Genomic DNA, 19,663 nt, shown 5'->3' with positions numbered 1-19,663 from the left:
TGAGTAAACAGCTTTTGGGAGTAGTCAGATGATTTGCATGCACACATGCTTGTGGTTTGCAGGTGCAAATGACTGTGTTGGTAAGGCTGCAGTCGTAAATGCAACAGGTGGGATGAGGTCTCAGAGCTACTGGAAAGGATTTACCAATTTTCAGTGTGCTAATAGAAGGGCTTGAATATAGCAGAATTGCACACCATCCTACTGTGTGTGTGTGTGTGTGTGTTTTGGGAGCAAGTTTCAGAAACCGTGTATAGGGGGACACTATATCTTCCAGTCTATAGCACAGCAGAGCTCCCTGTCTGTTCAATGCACTGGGATGAGCCAGGAGGATTGGAGCGGGTGGGAGAGTGGTTCCATTCACAAAACCGATCTGCTGGCCAAAACCTTGCACCGGGGAGGAGCAGTGCAACATGTCTGAGTCTCCTTCCCATGCCTGGTAACAATGACCGTGCTTGGCAGGTTGGGGATGAGGTTTTCATTTTTCAGCCCAATGAGTTACCACACAGAGCTAAGCCTGTTTACCCAGGCCTCGTTATTTTTACCCAGTCTAAACTTTCTCTTAAGGTTATTAAAGTTCTCTCGTTTTGACGCAATGGTCAAAACCATAGTCCATCTTCTCCCATTAGCAGAAGATGCTACCAAGCTTGACTTTCAATAGAGCAAAATGTGACATGTGAGCACCCTTGCCACGGATTCATTGACAAGTATAAAACTGGGTGGTGGAGTATTCACAGTGGGCAAAGTTGTCCCCTGTGCAAAGGGTCAGCAGAAGTTCTATAAATTAAGTTTGTTATTGAAGACTCATGTGAGATTTAAGTGCTGGCCTTCAGCGCAGGAGTGAAGTTCACCCAAGAGCATGAGCAGCTCATTGAAGTGTTAAACAGCATCCAGGATAATACGTTGAGATGACAATGTACCATACAGCCTTTTCATGTAGCTTGAGCTATGCACAAGGGCACATCTAAATAAAATGCATAGGAAGTAGCATCACCCAAATATGATCTACATTTTTGTTGATCAAAGAGGCTGTGGAGAAAAAAATAATTAAAAAGTAAAAGCCTTACGCAATGAGATTTAAAAGAAAACTTTGGAGGCTGACAAGATGCATCTGGCACAACTTCAAAGTACATATAATCAATGTTTGTCAATAGCAGTTTTGCATCCTTTAATTTATCTTTCATGGATATAAAGCATGATGTTATTAGGATCCTGTCCATACCTTAATTCTGTTTGAGATTTGATGAATCAGGGGTCTATTAAAATTCAGTGCAAATCAGCTTATTCAAGGACACATTAGCGAAAGCTGAGCATTATCTAATTCCTTTTATCTTGCTGTCTTCCTAACTAGTTGAAGAATCTTGAATTGTTCTCTCAAACTTCTGTGTGACCACCAACATATGAACACCCCTATTATGTTGTGTGTATATATATATAATTTACACACACACATATATATATTACACGAATATAAACTATATTACATCTTTAAATAGTATATTACACACTCCAAAAATTCCTTGAACATACAGCTTGCAAAGTCAAACCCTCAAAAGTTAGGAAATGCCACAATTAAAGTCGCGTGTGCAACCTTAATTCAGCCCTCTTGTGTGTATGCGTAATGATGCAGTCTTTAATTACATGATCACATGCTATTTTTTTCCACAGGATGGCTGCCTCATTCAGTGCACAGGATGGACTGTGCTCATTTAATGAGCAGTTTTTCAATATTTTCTTTTCACCTCATGGTCTCGTTTTTTTATTTACTGCCCATTATTCACATCCCTGCTCTGAAGTCAGAATTATTCATTTCATCATGGGCTTCTGTGGCACTCATCACTACAATATCTGAGTCCTTCATGAACCTACATGAAATGTATTAATAGGACTCCCTGAGAGACCTTGGGCAGGTCCCTTAATCTCTGTATACAATAATACTTCCCTTCCCCCACCCTTTTCTGTCTTTTTACTTAGGTGCAAGCATTTGGGGCCAAGGTCTTATGTGTCTTTACAATGCCTTGCACATTGGAACTCCTAATCTTGGTAGGGCCTTCTAGGAGCTACCAAAATACAGTTGCCAACTCTTCTGCTGTTTTTATGAATCTCATAGTATTTGGTATTTCTCTTAAAGCTCCTGCTCCTGGAGTCATGTTATTACATGAGACTCTCTGCTTTCATTTTAAAAAGAAGTAAATTCCTAGCTCTCCTGGTTGTGAGGGAAAGCTTGAAAACATAGCCCCTAAAGAATCAAAACCCAGAAGCCAATAAAAAAGAACCTAAAATTTATTATTTTCTCATGATTTTTAAGCCAAATCTCATGGGGTTTTTTGCTGCCGGGTTGTCTCTGACTCATATCTTTGAATGTCTAGAGTTGACAATAATGTTGATAATAATAAATACATACTACTATTTATTACCCACTAGATTGTTAAACTTTGTAATTTACTGTTTTGACATGTTCCCCAATGATCAAGACAATAATGAACTGGAATGGATTCACCGGTAGCACATATTTGATCAGGATAGTCTGTTGACCAAACATTAAACATTAAACAATATTTGAGGCATAGTTAATCATTTGCATTGCATGAACTTACTCTCTAATCATTGTAGTTTGACTTTACAGAAAAAAAAAAACATAGTCAACAAATGCAAGATTATTTGTAGAAAAAAATTTAGTTTGTGAGGATGGTTAATGGCGCTGTGTCCCTTTGGGTTCTTCCTCTGATCCTATTGCTGGGGAATGCACCTTTCTGTGTGAGTATCCTTTTAAGGTAGTTACTGCTTGCGCAGTTCTTTGCAGAACCTTTACCTAGCCATTACAAAATGAAGCTATATCTCAGAGCAGTGCTTAATTTGCAATGAAAGAGGTGCCGGGGCTCAAGCAATTTTTTTACATTCATAACTGATGCAGCAAACCCAGAGGTGCTGGGGCTCTGAACTGCCAAGCCTCGAGGTGCCTGGGCACAGACCTGGCACTAATTAAGTACTGTCTCAGAGATTGGAAGGACTGATTTAGCCTAGGTTCAGATCCACTGGAATGTCGTGGGAAAGGTGGAAACCTGAGCATTATTGAATAGGCATTCCACCTCGGAAAGCCCCTTGGGGGAGAGGACACCCAAAAGGGACAGAGAAGGAAAATCCAATGCAAAAATAGATTGAAAGATGGAGCAGAATAAAACAAGCAGAGAGAGAGTGTAAAGAAGCAGATGGGGGACACAGAGTATAGTGAAAAAATAAGTACTGTGGGCCAGATCCTCCGTTAGTATAAATCAGTGGAGCTCCATTAAGAATCTGTAAAACACACAGTATTTATTTGACAACGGTCAGGCAGCTGGTGTGCTGAAACCACTACCTATCATACTAACCAATGTTGTCTCATTGTTTCCTTGTACTCTCCCCGCCTGTCTGGATCCATCTGTTGACTGTTGTCTTATACTTAAATTGTCAGATCTTTGATGTAGGGACAGTCTTTGTTCTCTGTACGGTGCCTAGCACCATGAGGTCCATGACTGAGGCTGCTAGGTGCTACTGCTATGAAAATAATAAATGATGACATTAACCTAGTGCACCCCCTTCTACCTGTCTAGCTCTTGAAGAATGTTCTTCTGTCCCTAATACATAGAACTGATTTCACTGTAGCTGGGAGAAAACATATGTATTAATAAGTCTCCTGATCAACACACTTTCAGAGTAAGCTTTTTAAACTATCCCCAGTTCCCAATTATCCTTAACAACTGGACCCACATGATCTAGTTTTGACTCCTCCGGTATTATTTATTATCCATATAGAGTCAAGGTATACATGAAGCTGTGCAATACGTGAACAATGCCAGACATATAATTGTACCCTGCTCGGAAGACCTGAGAGTCTCAAAACAAAGCACACACAGAATGTGGCGTGTGGTTCTTAGAGCTAGTCATGGTTCAAATGGGTTTTCTAAAATTTTTGGAGGAGACATTAAACATTAAAGAGACTGGTTGCCTGGATGGAGTTGTGCGTGCATGTGTGTTAAACAAAATGTTGGTGTTTGTTTAGGCTAATTCTGGTGAATGTTTGAGTGTTATTAAGTGTGACATTAGTACAGTGGCTCTGGACAGAGCGAAGCTTACAGCTCTGCTAATGTTTCCATACAAATACTAACACATCCCAGTCTTTGCTAGGTGGAAATGGCTTCCAAAAGAGGCTAGATTAAAAGGTACTATTTGGCCAATTTGTGTGAGGAGACAAGTACCGACAAAGCCAGTAGGATGTTTCTTTTTCCACAGTCCCACAATGCAAGAAAGGGAAACAATATGTTTATAGCCAATAAAAGGCAATACATGTTACCTCTTGTTAACCTATGGAACAACCTGCCACTGGATTTATTGAAGCAAAGATTTTTAACAAGTTTTTTTTAACTACATAAGATCTTGGAGCTTTCGCTTGCTTCTATTAAAGTCAATGGAAATATTCCCCCTAACTACAGTGAGAGCGTATTAGGCCCTTAATGAGTCAGAATCTGAACCAGAATTGCAGTTGCTGTGATAAAAATAAGGGCTTTCAGTCTTCATGTTTAATGGAGTAAAACAGGGCTCCTGAAGGAATTTGTCTCTCTGTAGTACAGTATTGCAGTTAGGTGCATATGTGTTTTTTGCAATGACCATTGCTGCAGAAAGGATTAGATATTCACCTAAAAGGGTCAGTCATGTGCTCTGGTTTGTTAATTTTGCAGACTTATTCAAAGAGGATGAAATTCGCTTAGCCAGATAAGTGCTTGGGTTGATTTAGTAGGGCTACTCACAGAATAAAGTGCTATTCCCTATGAGTAAGAGCATCAGAAAGTGGTGCTAAGCGGGTGATCTGTCTGCCAGATAACAAGAGATGCCGAACAGCAGCTCCTCAACATCAACAGAACCCGCAAAATATTCACATCTCTGACTATAGGGGGGAAAGGTTAACAGCAAAACATTCAACACAGCTAGAGAACTCCAAACCCTACTCCAGGGGTCAGCAACCTTTCAGAAGTGGTGTGCCGAGTCTTCGTTTATTCACTCTAATTTAAGGTTTCGTGTGCCAGTAATACATTTTAACGTTTTTAGAAGGTCTCTTTCTATAAGTCTATAATATATAACTAAACTATTGTTGTATGTAAAGTAAATAAGGTTTTTAAAATGTTTAAGAAGCTTCATATTAAATTAAAATGCAGAGCCCCCCAGACTGGTGGCCAGGACCCGGGCAGTGTGAGTGCCACTGAAAATCAGCTTGCGTGCCGCCTTTGGCACGCGTGCCGTAGTTTGCCTACCCCTGCCTAGTCTTATCAGAGCTAGAGAGAGACTTTTCCAGATCGGTTAATCCCATCGCTAAAGAAGAATAAAAGATTGGCTTGTAACCCAAGAGAAGTTAAAAATCACTTCTAAAAACATTCCTCTTTTCCTCCAAATATTTCAGCCACACAGATTTTCTTACAAGAGGGTTTGGTTTTTTTACTTATTCTTTAATGAAGATTCCAGTTGATGAGAATTCATCTTGACTGAAATTCATTCTGAAATTCTTGATGTTGATGTGCTTAAATTCAGTCCTTTGGAAGAAAAAGAGAGAGGGTTTTTAATGGCTTATGGATCTTTTTGAACTGGCTGGTGAATACATGATCAGTGATTTTCACTACACAACAGAATTTTATTTAAATAGTGTATTGTTAGGGCTATCCATCCACAGACAACAACGGATACCACACACTTGATCCAATGATGCATTTGGTGACATTCTGGGGGCATCAATACTCTGGTACTTCAGTGTCAGTTTTACAGATTTTATGAGAACCCAATCAAATCTAAACAAGTCCAGAATGATTATGCTGCTTTAATTCACACCCACTGCAGAAGGTTGGATCCTGTACTAAATCTTGTACAGATTTTCCCATTTAGTCCTAAATGTTAGATCAATTAATTAGCTTTGATGGTTTTAATCTGACTTTCCTGTAAATATCGCTGAGGAAAATGGAGTATATATATATATTACCCCCTGCCCTCCAAAATTTCATTAACGTTGCTCAAATGCAAAAGCAATTCTGCTGTCACCGAAAAGCAGCACGGCAGAATATTCAGCAGGCTAGTTTTTAATAAAACATGTTTTTATTCATAATTAATAGAACAAGGTTTTTTGGCTTAGCACTTGGCATGAATCCCAGTGGGGAAAAAAAAAGGCCCGGTTGCTGTGATGTGACCATGACATGACAAACATGTTACAAGAGGACATTTTTGGCTTAATGATTTGTTCCAAAGAAGTTGCACGGAAAGCAGTCTGTCAAAAAAGAAAAAATAGACTTTACACTTTGCCAAACTCAGTGGAAAAATTAAATTCATGTTTCCTTCCTTTCCATCATCATCCTCTTCATTTTATTTTTTATTATACTTGGGTTTTAGGAGTTTTTAATTCAGCAGTATAATTATTAAAGGGTTATTGTTATAATATTGCAGAAGCCAAACAACATTTCATGCATTAGTTCGGTGTAGCCAGTCAGAACTGAACGGAAAAGCACCAGGATTTCAGGATCAGAGTGTAAGGCAAAATTCTCCTATCCGTTCAATGCAATATGGTCGGAAAGGAAACCAGTTACAAATGTGTAAATCTGGAGTAAATCCATCAAGGGCTGTGGAATTACAACATTGGTGAAACTGAGAGCAGAATTGGGCCGTATTTAAACCTGACATAATTGAACTATAGGCAAGTTTTGCTTCAGTGACTAGAGATCCTTGACATTATTTATTTATTTTGATTAGAATTTCAGTAGGAATTCACTGGTTATCACATCACTATTCTGAGAACCTGAGCTTTGCTTTTTTTTTTTTTTTTTAATAATGACTGTCTCACTCAACTTCATACCAAATATCTAGTAGCAGAGAAATTCTCAGAATGAGGTCTGATATCGTTAAAGATTTGTTACTTTTGCAAAATTAAAACAAAAGACTATTATTGAAACACTGAAGTGGTAGAGTTAAGCACATTAAGAGTTAAGACATTGCTTCAGCAAAGTATCCTTTCTCAGCAAAGTACCGAAGCTTGTGTTTTAAGTGCTTTGCCTATTTCATCGAGGGTTTAAATTAGGGTGACCAGTTAGCAAATGTGAAAAATCGGGATGGGGGTGGGAGGGTAAGAGGTGCCTATATAAGAAAAAGTCCCAAATATCGGGACTATTCCTATAAAATCGGGACATCTGGTCATCCTAGTGTAAATACTTTGCTGTGTCGGGGCTTCAGAAGTCAGTAAATATGAGAGCTGTGTTTGTGCCCCGATTCCATGATGATGGGTGAATTTAGAAAAGTTTAGATAGGAAATTAAGGCCCTGATTTAGCAAAGCACTTATGCACCTGGTAGGTGTTAATGGGACTTAAGTATGTGCTTAAGGTTAAGCATACGCCTAAGTGCTTTGCTGAACTGATGCCTTAATGTTCAAACCTTTCCCCATAGGAATAGTCCCACTGACTTCAACAGCACTACTCACAGGAGTAAGGCTGACTCAGGTGAGTAATGGATGCAGAATCAAGCCCTTACCTCGGCCCATTTAAGTAGACCTTTCAGAAAGTACGAAAACTAAAAAATGCAGGGTTATAGTGGAGAATGTTTTGGACCCACCAGCATGCCCACTGTCTTAACCTATGGTATATTTGCTCGTGAAGCGTGAATTATTAAGAGATTATTAAGATTTTTAAAATGCTGGTGCTAGAGGTCCCAGAGTCAGGTTATGTCTACACTACCGCCGTAAGTCGACCTAAGTTACGACACTACAGCTACGTGAATAGCGTAGCTGAAGTCGACGTAGCTTAGGTCGACTTACTGCAGTGTCTACACCACGCTGGGTCGACGGGAGACGCTCTCCCGTCAAATGACCTTACTCCTCTCATTCTCAGTGGAGTACCGGGGTCGATCGGAGAGCACTCTGCCGTCGATTTAGCGGGTCTTCACTAGACCCGCTAAATCAACCCCCAGTGCATCGATCACTGCAGCGTCGATCTCCCGGAAGTGTAGACAGATGACAGCTTGTGATGCTGGCTGCCGCACTTGTCAACAGAGTGCATTGATGAAATAAATCAATGATTCTGGTCTATGCATATTCTCCCCATAGTTCTGTGGTACGCACAAATGGGCAGCATGCGCTATCGCATCATAAAACAATTCCCCATAAAGAGGAATATGAGTAGTCAAAGCAGCATTGATCATTGGTCCATCAAGGCCAATATCCTGCCACTGCAGCACTGGCCTAAATTTGCCTGATGCTGCAGGAAAGCAAAAAGCCTTCACAATGCCCCTAGCTAATTGTGCAATGCTATAACATAGAGGGAAATATTCCTTTCTGACCCCCGAAGGCAATCAGCTTATGCCCTGAAGCAGGAGGGTTGATATCCCTTGTAACTAAAGGGACTTAATGGCTTTGCATAAGCTTTAAGTCTAATGGCATAACCTGCATTCTCAGCACAGATTGCAGAATGTCTGATACCCAGCAGTTCTGTCAGGGTGATAGAATCTGCTTTTGCAGCCCCATTGAAACTGATTTCGCAGCCCCCTTTTTTGCTCCTGTTTCCTGAAACTGAGCCTGTTTTCCATGTAAGCGCAAATGCACAAGCTCAACAACTGAGCCAGTTTGAAAACACCCACACTTTCCCAGGAAGCTTCTTGTGGTGCAAAGATTAACTCGTGGTGCAAACATTGTTTTGAAATACAGTAGCCAGGAACCCTTGGGTAGGCAGCAGAGGTGGTTACAACAGCATCTCCAATAGCCATGCCTTCAGCTCCCTTCTGGGCCCCAAGGGGTTCCTGTATCAGATGCTAAAATAGGAAAGGGTTTCAACTTAACAGTGCCAAAAATAGAGACATTAAATAAATTCAGTTTCTGATATTCTGAAACCAGGCACATTCAGCGCTTGTCATCTGATCTCCTAAAGCAAACAGAAAAGATTTCAGCATAAATATCCTATTAGAATATATTTGGTTGTCTTTTCTCCTCAAGACACTGGGGCTTGTAATGGAATCAAGAGGGAGACAGTATGTGTATTCCTAACTTGGAAAAGGCAGGGGTTGCTGTATTGGGAAAGAGAAACCTAGAACCCACTAACCATGATGTAGTCCTTTAAAGTAGACCATTTCCCACTCTAAGGATAATGTGTGTATGTTCCCTGTATGCTCCATGCGAGAACACACCCGGCTTCCATTATAATCCAGTTATAACATTGACTGAGTAATGCAATGCCATTGGGAGGTTGGGGCTTTTCCAGCAAAGTTCCTGGAATGCTGCCATTCAACATGTTAGTACCCAAGAGTTTGGATGCTTGTTAGACTGTCAGAACATCTGATTCCTTTCTGGTCTGTCAAAAGCCCAGACAAAAGATCCCTTTGAAAGCTGTCAGAGTGGACAAGAGATTCACACTGGACAGGCAGGTGTGGCTATGGTTATAGCTCTTTCAGACTTACTGTCAGTGATGGACAGAAATTGCTCAAGCTCTCTTCAGTGTCTTACAACCAATCTCAATTCTGTATCTATCTGATTGTAATGTGGAACTGCAATGTGTAATCTCCAGGTTTATGGTTAGGAAGGAATTTTCCTTGGCAGGGAAGTTTAGGGAATATTCTGCTTTCTCTGAAGCATTAAGCATTGCAGCCAGCTGGCTATATCCCACATGATCATTTCTAGCAACTGCACTGGTCTTTCCCATCTTCTGCCTCTTTCTTTCAAAGATCTTTTGTCATGTTCTGCATAGCAAAGGGCTGCTATTTGAGAGTTCCTTGCCCTTCTACATTTCGTTCTTTCCCCAACCTGCCTCTTTATGAGTGTTACCCAGTGTATTTTTGTGGATTTAATTTATTTACTTTTATTTGAATTTTTATGGCAAGGGTCCAAGGAGAAAGTTCTGGCTCCATGCAGAAATAGGCACAATTCTCACAGAGAGTTTTAGAGACGAGAGGCTGAAATATAGTCTCAAAAGCACCCAAGTGACTTAGGCTCATAAGTCCTATGTCCAAAAGAGACTTAGGAGCCTAAACCCCCTGACTTCCATTCACAAGACTTAGGCTCCTAAATGCTTTTTGTAAATTTTACCCATTTTCATGGTCAGGTAGACATTTTTCTCAAAACAAGAACCATAAGAGTTTTAAAAAGCATTCTACAGTTATACCAGTGGTTCTCAAACTAGGGCCGCTGCTTGTTCAGGGAAAGCCCTTGGCGGGCCAGGCTGGTTTGTTTACCTGCCGCGTCCGCAGGTTCGGCCGATCATGGCTCCTACTGGCCGCGGTTCGTCGCTCCAGGCCAATGGGGGCTGCAGGAAGCGGCGCAGGCCGAGGGATGGGCTGACCGCCCTTCCCGCAGCCCCCATTGGCCTGGAGCGGCGAACCTCGGCCACTGGGAGCCGCGATTGGCCGAACCTGTGAACACGGCAGGTAAACAAACTGGCCCGGCCCGCCAGGGGCTTTCCCTGAACAGGCGGCGGCCCTAGTTTGAGAACCACTGAGTTACACTGTATACAGGTGGACAAACTAAAAAGTCAGTATTTATCTTACTGTGGCTGAGATTGGTTCACTGCAAGGTATAGGAACATGTCACAACTTACTCCAATGAGGTAACTAGCTCAATTCATGTTTTGTTTTTGTTCATATATTCAGATATTTTAAGGCCAGAGGAGGCCATTATGATGATCTAGGCTGACCTCCTCCATAATATAGGCCATAGAACCTCTCCCAGAAATGTCTTCATCAAGCTCATAATGTCTGTTTGAGCTATAACTTATCTTTTATTAAGACACCCAGTTTTGATTTAAAGACTGCAAGTGTTGGTAATCCAACCACATCCCCAGGTAAGGTGTTCTAATGATTAATTGCCCTCAGTCTTCAAAATTTGCACCTTATTTCTGGTCCGAATTTGTTTAGTTTCAGATCCAACCATTGGATCTTATTATGCCTTTTTCTGCTAAATAAAAGAGTAGTCTACTATCATAAGTCTCTTCCCAATGTAGGCACTTGTAGACCATGGTCAACTCACTTCTTAAACTTCTTTTAGATCAACTAAACAGAGTGAGCTTCTTAAGTCTCTCAATATAAGCTATTTTTCTAGACCTCGACTCATTCTTGTAGCTTTGTTCTGAACCCTTTCAAGTGTGTCAACATCATTTCAGAAGTGTTGACACCAAACTGGACACCATATTCCAGTAATGGTCTCACTAATACTGTATACAGAGGTAAGAATACCTCCCTAACACTACTTGACATTCCCCTAACACTACTTGACATTTCCCTAACACTACTATGTATAACCCTGGTTATACATTCAGGGACCACGTTCACCTTCTTAGCTACAGTATTGCACTGGAAGCTCATGTTCAACTGGTTATCTACCATGATTGCTAACTCCTTTTCAGAGTATGACCTACATTTTTTTATTTGTAGACATATGACCTTGTATTTGGCTGTGTTAAAATGTGTGCTGTTCGAACGAGCCCAACTTATTACCAAACAATCCGGGCTGGTCTGTATAACTGACCTGTCCTCTTCATTATTTACCATTCCACCAATTTTTATTTTACCTGAAAATTTTACTATCAATGATTTTATATTTTCTTCCACATCAATTAAGATAATGAACAGCACTGGTCCGAGAACAGATCCCTTGTGGGACCCTTATAGAAACTCTCCCAATGGATCACAATTCTCTGTTTACAGTGGTTGTTTGAGATCTATTACTGATCTAGTTTTTAATCCACTTCATATGGACTGCATTAATTTTATATAGATCTAATTTTTTATCATAATGTCATGCAGAACTAAATCAAATGCCTTACAGTAGTCTAAGCATATTACGTCAATGCACTTACCTTTATCAACTTGTGATATCATTAAAAAACGGCATCAAGCTTGTTTGACAAGATCTGTTTTCCAAAAAAATCATGTTGATTTGCTTTAATTCCACTACCATTTTTAATTCTTTACTGATTGGATCCCATATCAGCCATTCCATGATTTTACCTGAGATTGATGCCTCTTGTTTCCCAGGTCATCCTATTTACTCTTTTTAAATGTTTGCACAACATTGGCATTTTCCAGTCCTCTAAACCTTTGCTATTGTTTGAAGATTTCTTAAAAATCAACATTATTGCTTTAGAGAGTGCCTTAGCCAGTTCCATTAATACTCTTCGGTGCAAGTTCTCATCCTACAACTTTAAAAATGTTTTACTTCAATAGTTGCTGTTTAACATCATCCCTAGTTGCTGATGGAATACAAAGCATTTCATTACCACTGTGAAATATTACATTGTTCTGCTTCTTTCCTACCACAGAACAGAAATATTTGTTGAATATTTCTCTCTTTTCTGCATAACGTTATCATGCCTGTAAATCAGAACAAAAATCAGACCTATAAGATTGCTAGGATTTTATTTGTTCCTGATAGATTTAAACAATTCCTTCTTTATTTGTCCCATTGTGTTTCTTGCATCTGAATCAGGATTGAAGGCTCTTTTCCAGCCATCACCTGAGGATATAGCCACTTTCAACCAGTCCTAGCGCCTGGTTTCCCAGTTCTCAGGATGCTCCAAAGGAAGGACACCCCTTTCTGAGCACTTGAGAGTGAACACTGGAAAATCAGTGAGTAAATTTGCTTCATGAAAAGGGACTTGCAACAAACAGCCAGATGCTTATTGGCAATTCCTGCTTACAACTAGGGCCATATCCTGCATTCTTTTCTCGGACAAAATTGCCATGGGCTTAAATGGGAGTTTTGCCTGCAAAAGGGCTGTAGGGTTTGGGCTTCAGTGCACAAAATACACAGTTCTGGCATTACAAGATCCTGTCTGTTACATTTAACTAGCTGAATCCTTTTGCTGTCCATGAAGTTAGAACATAGATGATAAACACCTAAAATGAAAAAATATAAAGTAGCAAACATTGGCAGTGTCTGCCTTTTGTGTTCTAAGTCATTAATGAGCTAATGTCTGTCAGTGCTTTGGAGAAATGAAGCCTTGGAGAATTGTTTATTCTTATTCTTATTGCTGTAAAGTCCTGTCTAAGTTTGGCCATTTTACATTTCAGCCATTTTTCCAATGCACTTCTAGCAGGCCCAGATATAGATGACTCCAGGCTTAGCAAATTAACCAGATACATTTTATCTTAAATATTTTTGTAGGACTTTTGTTTGTTATGAGACTGAAGAATTACAATTTACAACGAGGTGCCTCTGACTTCAAGCTTCATCTTTTGTCTTTCTAATGCCCTGATGCAAACAGGATTCACACATTCAGCAATTTTTTTTCTCTCTTGAGAACACAAAGTATCCGTGGCAGGCTGCAGAAATGATCATGTTTGGTGAAAGAAAACCCAGAATCTATTATTTTTCAACTTCTTTTGTTTGAATCCTGCTTCTGACTTGTTTTATACTTCCACTGAAGAACAAGTGCCCCCTCTGGTGGCCTCTTGAAATATAGCAACATGCCAAGTGCAAGCATATAAAAACACAGGAAGGGCTCAGCCCTAGTCTTTGATACTCACTGTGCATTGCTGTGAATCTTGGAAACTTGGCTACCCTGCTGATTTCACACAGCAACTCAAGGTGCTAATGCAAGAGCAAGAGCTATACCTTAGGGGCTGAGGAGGGTTGCACCTCTGTGCCGTCCAAAGAAGAGAGCTACAGAAAGTTTTGTACACAAAGCAAAACAGGCAAAATGTGGCTTTGCGCCGGTAAGCAAGAGAAAATTCCTTTAAGCCAGTATGGTTTGGTGAGTTCTCAAATGTAATGAATGAACCTCAGAAGGTTTGGGTTGGAGAAGCACTTCAAAGGTGAGAGGCCAATTCTCTCCTTCATTGTGCTAAGGTGGCTGGGTCATTAGAGGTAGCACTGCGGGAGGGGAAAACATAACACAAGATCCTGATGTTAAGAGTAATGGTTAACGCCCTGGTCTGGTCTGGCACCTAAACGTTTTCCCTGCCTCCCTCTGCTGAGAATGGCAAAGCCCTCACCCACATAGCCCTCGTGGCAAAGCCCTAGCGTAAATGGAGTTATATAGAGATGCAGTTTATTTAACTGGCAGAACTGCTACAAGCTATATTGCCAGAATAAACTAGATGCCCACTAGGAGGGTTTGCCAGAATCGTTATACTGGTATATTTCTCCTGGCAAACCCCTTTCTAGTGTAGAGAAAGCCTTAGACATACCGCCTTTATGGAAAAGTCCTCTAGAAATCCATATGGCTCTCCAGAAATTAATTCCTTAGTACTAGGAGTAATATCTGTATTGCAGCAGCAGCTAGAGGCCTTAGTCCAGGATCGAGGCTTAAAGTTAAGCATCTGCTTCAAGTCTTTGCTGTCTCAGACGAGGTGCCCCGCAAACAGCGATTTGCAGTCCCAATTGGACAGATAATGCCATGCACGATGGAATCCGACAAGGTGGGGAATTTGGGTTAAGTGCAGAGAGACATCTCTAAAGAATGGGAAATATTCTTACTTTTGAGGGAAGGGGATTGTAAATGTAGCTTTGCTTTGTACCATTCTTGGCTACTTGCTTGTTTCTTTTTGTTTAGTATATTTAGCCAACCAGGATTAAGTTCCATTTCAGGGTTTTGATTTAGACTCATCTCTAGTATGTAGCCCAGTTTTGTACATTGTCTTACCTTGGAAAGGGTGAGATCAGATGCATTTTGCTTGTACAATTGCCTCTGTATCTGGGCTCTGGCAAGGGACTTGGGGAAACCTATACCTGCCCTAATGCATATATACCTAGTGTATTGCATTTATGGCCCTATAATTGTCATCATCCCAGTCATTGACCTGAAAAAATTGCATGAGTGTGCTTCATCCTTGTTGCAAATGATTTGGTTAGATACTTGGATGATTCATTTAATTGCAGCTATATGGAGGCTCTGCTGAGAGGTCTGGGGAACGCTGGTCTGTTAAGTTTCAGAGTAGCAGCCGTGTTAGTCTGTATTCGCAAAAAGAAAAGGAGTACTTTGTTAGTCTCTAAGGTACCACAAGTACTTCTTTTCTTTTTGCTCTGTTAAGGTTCCTGTTGTAGTCAATGGAGTGGGTGGATCTGGAGCATCTCTTCTCCCTGTTTCAAACACCGGAGGGACACAAACACACCCACAGCAAACTAGTTTACGTATTCAAGCTTGCATTCACAGAATGTTGTTTTCTGCATTATTTAACCAGTTCATTGTCTCTCAAGCATAGATAATGAACCAAGTAAATAATGCAAAAAAGCAAAACCGAAACTCTCCAAATCATTCTGTGAATCCTAGTTTGAATACATAAACGAGGTTGCTTTGGGCGTATTTGTACCCCTACTGTACTGTGAAATAGGGATATCTACCTTCTCTATACTATTAAGTATTCTGTATACTCGCATCCCATCCACAAAATCATGTATATAATGGAACTGTATGTGTTTTAACACAAGAAAAGGTGGCAGGTTAAAGCCTATTTAGTGTCTCATTGCTAGGGATGTTCGTGCCAGTTTGGATTCAATAAAACACTCTTCAGCCACACCTTCTCTGAAAACTCAAACACTTCCAAAACTGGTAAAGGTTTGTTTAGCTTTCTTTCTCCATTATTTGTTGTTGCACATTCAGATGCTGACTGGGATCAAATGAGGAAGAACAGAGCTCTGCAGGAGAGGTTGAACGTGTGGAATTTCCACACGGGAATTTCTGGAAAGCCCATGCAAACTCCTATCATTGTTGTGAGCCTTCTAGCTCAGATTTTCAGGTCCTGCTGATTCAGTTTTCTTTAACTTCACCCATTGATCAACAGGATCTTTGCACTGACTTCAGAGGTTACTGAATCGAGACCCAGGCAAACATCTGAACCAGCTATAATTCTAAGAGGCAATGTTTAGTTAAACAAACAATGCAGAGTCACTTAGTAGGGGAACAGGCAGTTTGAATAATTCAGACAAGATTTTCTGAAGTACGCAGGACAATAGCGGGTGGAACTTTTTGGCCAAAAGCCTTTTTTTCTCTGAAAAATGCAGATTGGGTTGACTGAAACATTTCCCAAATTTGTGTTGAATTTGCCAAATTGTTTTGGTTGAAAACAAAGCGAAACCAAAAAATTCAGCACAGTTTGTTTTGAAATTTCCCTTTGATATTATTTGTTTAAAAAAATTAAGTGAAAAATGCTCCATATAGAAATGAAAGGGTTCATTTCACCCCACATCATTTTTTTCCTGACTTTTGGATGAGCTGAAAATTTCAAAAATTTCATTTTTGGTTTGACCAAAACAACCGTGTGTGTGTATATAGAGAGAGAGAGTGATTTTTTGTACATTTAATTATTTTAAGGAATTACCAGCAAACCAAAAAATCTCTTATTCACTCCAAGCTCTACTCAAGATCCATAATAGTAGCTGGACTTTTACAGCTCAATTCCTATTTAGGCACTTCAATAAAGTGTGTGAATTTTCAAAAGTGTTTTTGAGAACACAGGAGCTAATGGGTCCTGAGTGCTTTTGAAAATGCGCCAGCTTCATTCATTAGAATTCTTGGGAAACTGAAACTGCAAATACATTCAAACTAGGCTCCTATTGTGTTTTGGATTCAAAAACTTACCAGTCCAAAAATTTACCATTCTTTGTCTTCTATGCAGCTTTCCAGCCTCTTCTCTTCACTAGTTGACTTGCAGATTGGTAAGTGGTTCTGATTTCTTGCATAAAATGGTCTCCGTACATTATATTGTGATTGTGGACCTGATTCAGCAAGGTTCTTGGCACATATCTGAATTCAGGTCCTACCTACTTCAGTGGGACTACTCATATGGGTCTGTATTATTTCAGCTGCACACAATGCAAGTGTGATTTCTGTCAGAACACCAATTTAATTGTCATTTTCTGTGAGCATTTGAGGTCAGTATTTGGCTTCTGTGACCATTTGGCCATATAATTGCATAGGTCTCAGGGTCAAATCTTGCCCTGATTTACACCCTGTACCATCCAATTCACTGGGATTGTATAAGATGTAAAACAGATTGTAGCCTATATGATCAAACTGATATTGTCCACCTCTAACTTCCATGAATCTGTGTTCTATTCGTGATAACAGGGTCCTGCCCTAAAAGGTTTGGTACAAGCCTAAAACTTTAATTTATAAAACAAAAAGTCACTCATCATAATGTTCTGGTTATACACCTCAGATCCTACAAAAAACCATCACTTTAGTTTAATGGCATCACTGCTTGAGAAAATCAGGATATACAGTCTGAGAGCTACTTATATGGCAATAATATGTGGACTACCAAACCCTTCAGTTGCATAGGGGTTAGCAAAATATTTTAAAACTGATTGCAAAAAATTTAACATGCTCAAGAATTGGTCTTAGGACCCATTTTATTCAATATTTCTGTTAATGTCTTTGGCACAGAAAGAAGCTAATGAAATGTGCTGGTAATATCAAGTTGGGGGCATGGTCAATACAGAGGAGGATCGAAATATTATACAGGGATATCTGGATGAACTTGAAGCCTGGAATGATAGAAATGGGATGAAATTCAATAGTACAAAGTTCAAGGTCACGCTCTTAGGGTCTAATAATAAGAATTTCTTCTACAAGCTGGGGGCTTATCAGTGGGAAGCGGCAGAGGAGGAGAGAGACCTTGGTGTGTGGGTTGATCATGACGTGACTATGAGCCATCAATGCGATACACCTGTGCAAAAGCCAAATGTGATCCTTGGAAATATTAGGCAAGGCATTTCCAGTAGATATACAGAAATATTAATGCCATTGTACAAGGCACTGGTAAGACCTCATCTGGAATACTGTGCATAGTTCTGGTCACCCATGTTCAGGAAACATAAATGGAAACTGGAACAGGTACAGAGAAGAGCTATTATGATGATCAGAGGAATGGGGAGCCTATTTTATGAGAGGAGACTGGAAGAGCTTGGCTTGTTTAGTTTAGCAAAAAGAAGGCTGAGAAGGGATATGATTGCTCTTTATAAATACATCAGGGAGGTAAATACCAGGGAGGGTGAAGAGGTATTTAAGCTAATGGGCAGTGTTGGCACAAGAACAAACAGATATAATCTGGCCATGAACAAATTCAGGCTGGAAATTAGAAGAAGGTTTCTAACCATACAGGGGTGAGGTTCTGGAACAGCCTCCCAATAGGAACTTGGGGGGCAAACAACATACTGGTAATTAGTTTTAAAAGAGAGCTGGACAAATTTATGAGTGTGATTTGTATGACGGGGGTCATTTGTGATGCTGGAGGGCAAGGCTCAGCAGCCTTGGGGCTCACTTGCAGTTTAAGTCTTATGTTCCTACAGCTCATGCTCCAGGGTTTCAGGTGGCCACGAGCAGGGATCAGGAAGGGATTCCCCCCCACCCGCCACCACCATCATCGTATTCTGGGAGGAGTTTTTTTATGTTTTCCCTCTGAAGCATCAGCAATAGCCATGGCTGAAGATGGGTCACTAGGCAGGGTGGGCCAGATGTCTGAGGTGGCACTGGGCATTCTCTCTTTCAGATGCTTGACTGGCTGGTTCTTGCTCACATTCTCAGGGTCTAACTGATCATCATGTGTGGGGTCATGAAGGAGTTTTTCCCTCAAGCAGATTGGCAGTGGCCTGGTGGGGCGTAGGTTTCTTTCTTCTGCAGCATGTAGATGCGGATCACTTGCCAGGATTACCTGGGTATATCTCACTTAATTATTTCCCAACCACTGCAGGGGCCTCAGACACTGGTGTACCTCAGTCCCTCCTATGCTCTTCCTGCAACACATAATAGTCTAGTCCCCTGTGAGCTGTAATAGTTTGGTCTCATTTTGGTTGTTGGATTTAGAGTGCTGGGGCTGGGTGGTGTTGGTGGCCTGCAATATACAGGAGGTCAGACTAGATGATCTAGTGGTTCCTTCTGCCCTTAAACTCTATGACTCTAATATCAGCCCAGAGCAGAAGTGGAAATTAGTGTTGATGGTTGAACTGGCCTGAGCAGAATAACGACATTTAGTGATGGGAATTACACTGGGAGCTAACCAGATGGCGCTATAGCCACTTCTGTCTTCCTGTACCAGTGCCTCTGTTTGGAGCATGATCTTTGTTGTTGGTTGGAAGTTGAGGGAATAACAAAGCTATCTAGAAAAACAGGAGGACTTGTGGCACCTTAGAGACTAACAAATTTATATGAGCATAAGCTTTCGTGGGCTACAGCTCACTTCATCGGATGCATTCAGTGGAAAATACAGTAGGACGATTTTATATACATAGAGAACATGAAACAATGGGTGTTACCATGCACACTGTAACGAGAGTGATCAGTTAAGGTGAGCTATTACCAGCAGGAGAGGAAAAAAATACAAAACCTTTTGTGGTGATAATCAAGATGGGCCATTTCCAGCAATTGACAAGAACGTCTGAGGAACAGGAGGGGGGAAAATAAACATGAGGAAATAGCTTTACTTTGTGTAATGACACATCCACGCCCAGTCTTTATTCAAGCCTAATTTAATGGTGTCCAGTTTGCAAATTAATTCCAATTCATCAGTCTCTCATTGGAGTCTCTTTTTGAATTTTTGTTGTTGTAATATTGCTACTTTTAGGTCTGTAATCGAGTGACCAGAGAGATTGAAGTGTTCTCCAAATGGTTTTTGAATGTTATAATTCTTGACGTCTGATTTGTGTCCATTTATTCTTTTACGTAGAGACTGTCCAGTTTGGCCAAT

At 40.5% G+C, this 19,663-nt stretch overlaps 1 protein-coding gene across 1 annotated transcript in view; it reads left to right on the top strand.

The window, feature by feature from the left end:
- Positions 1-2,685: 2,685 nt before the first annotated feature.
- Positions 2,686-19,663, top strand: part of HABP2 (hyaluronan binding protein 2) — a 37,692-nt gene continuing 20,714 nt past the window's right edge. Inside the window, exons 1-2 of the mRNA XM_027818738.2 lie at positions 2,686-2,754; positions 16,595-16,634. Of these exons, the coding sequence (XP_027674539.2) occupies positions 2,686-2,754; positions 16,595-16,634 (109 nt within the window). The remainder of the gene's footprint in view (positions 2,755-16,594; positions 16,635-19,663) is intronic.

This window comes from Chelonia mydas, chromosome 7, assembly GCF_015237465.2.
Source record: "Chelonia mydas isolate rCheMyd1 chromosome 7, rCheMyd1.pri.v2, whole genome shotgun sequence".
NCBI lineage: Eukaryota > Metazoa > Chordata > Testudines > Cheloniidae > Chelonia > Chelonia mydas.
This window is presented reverse-complemented; position numbering and strand designations above follow the sequence as displayed.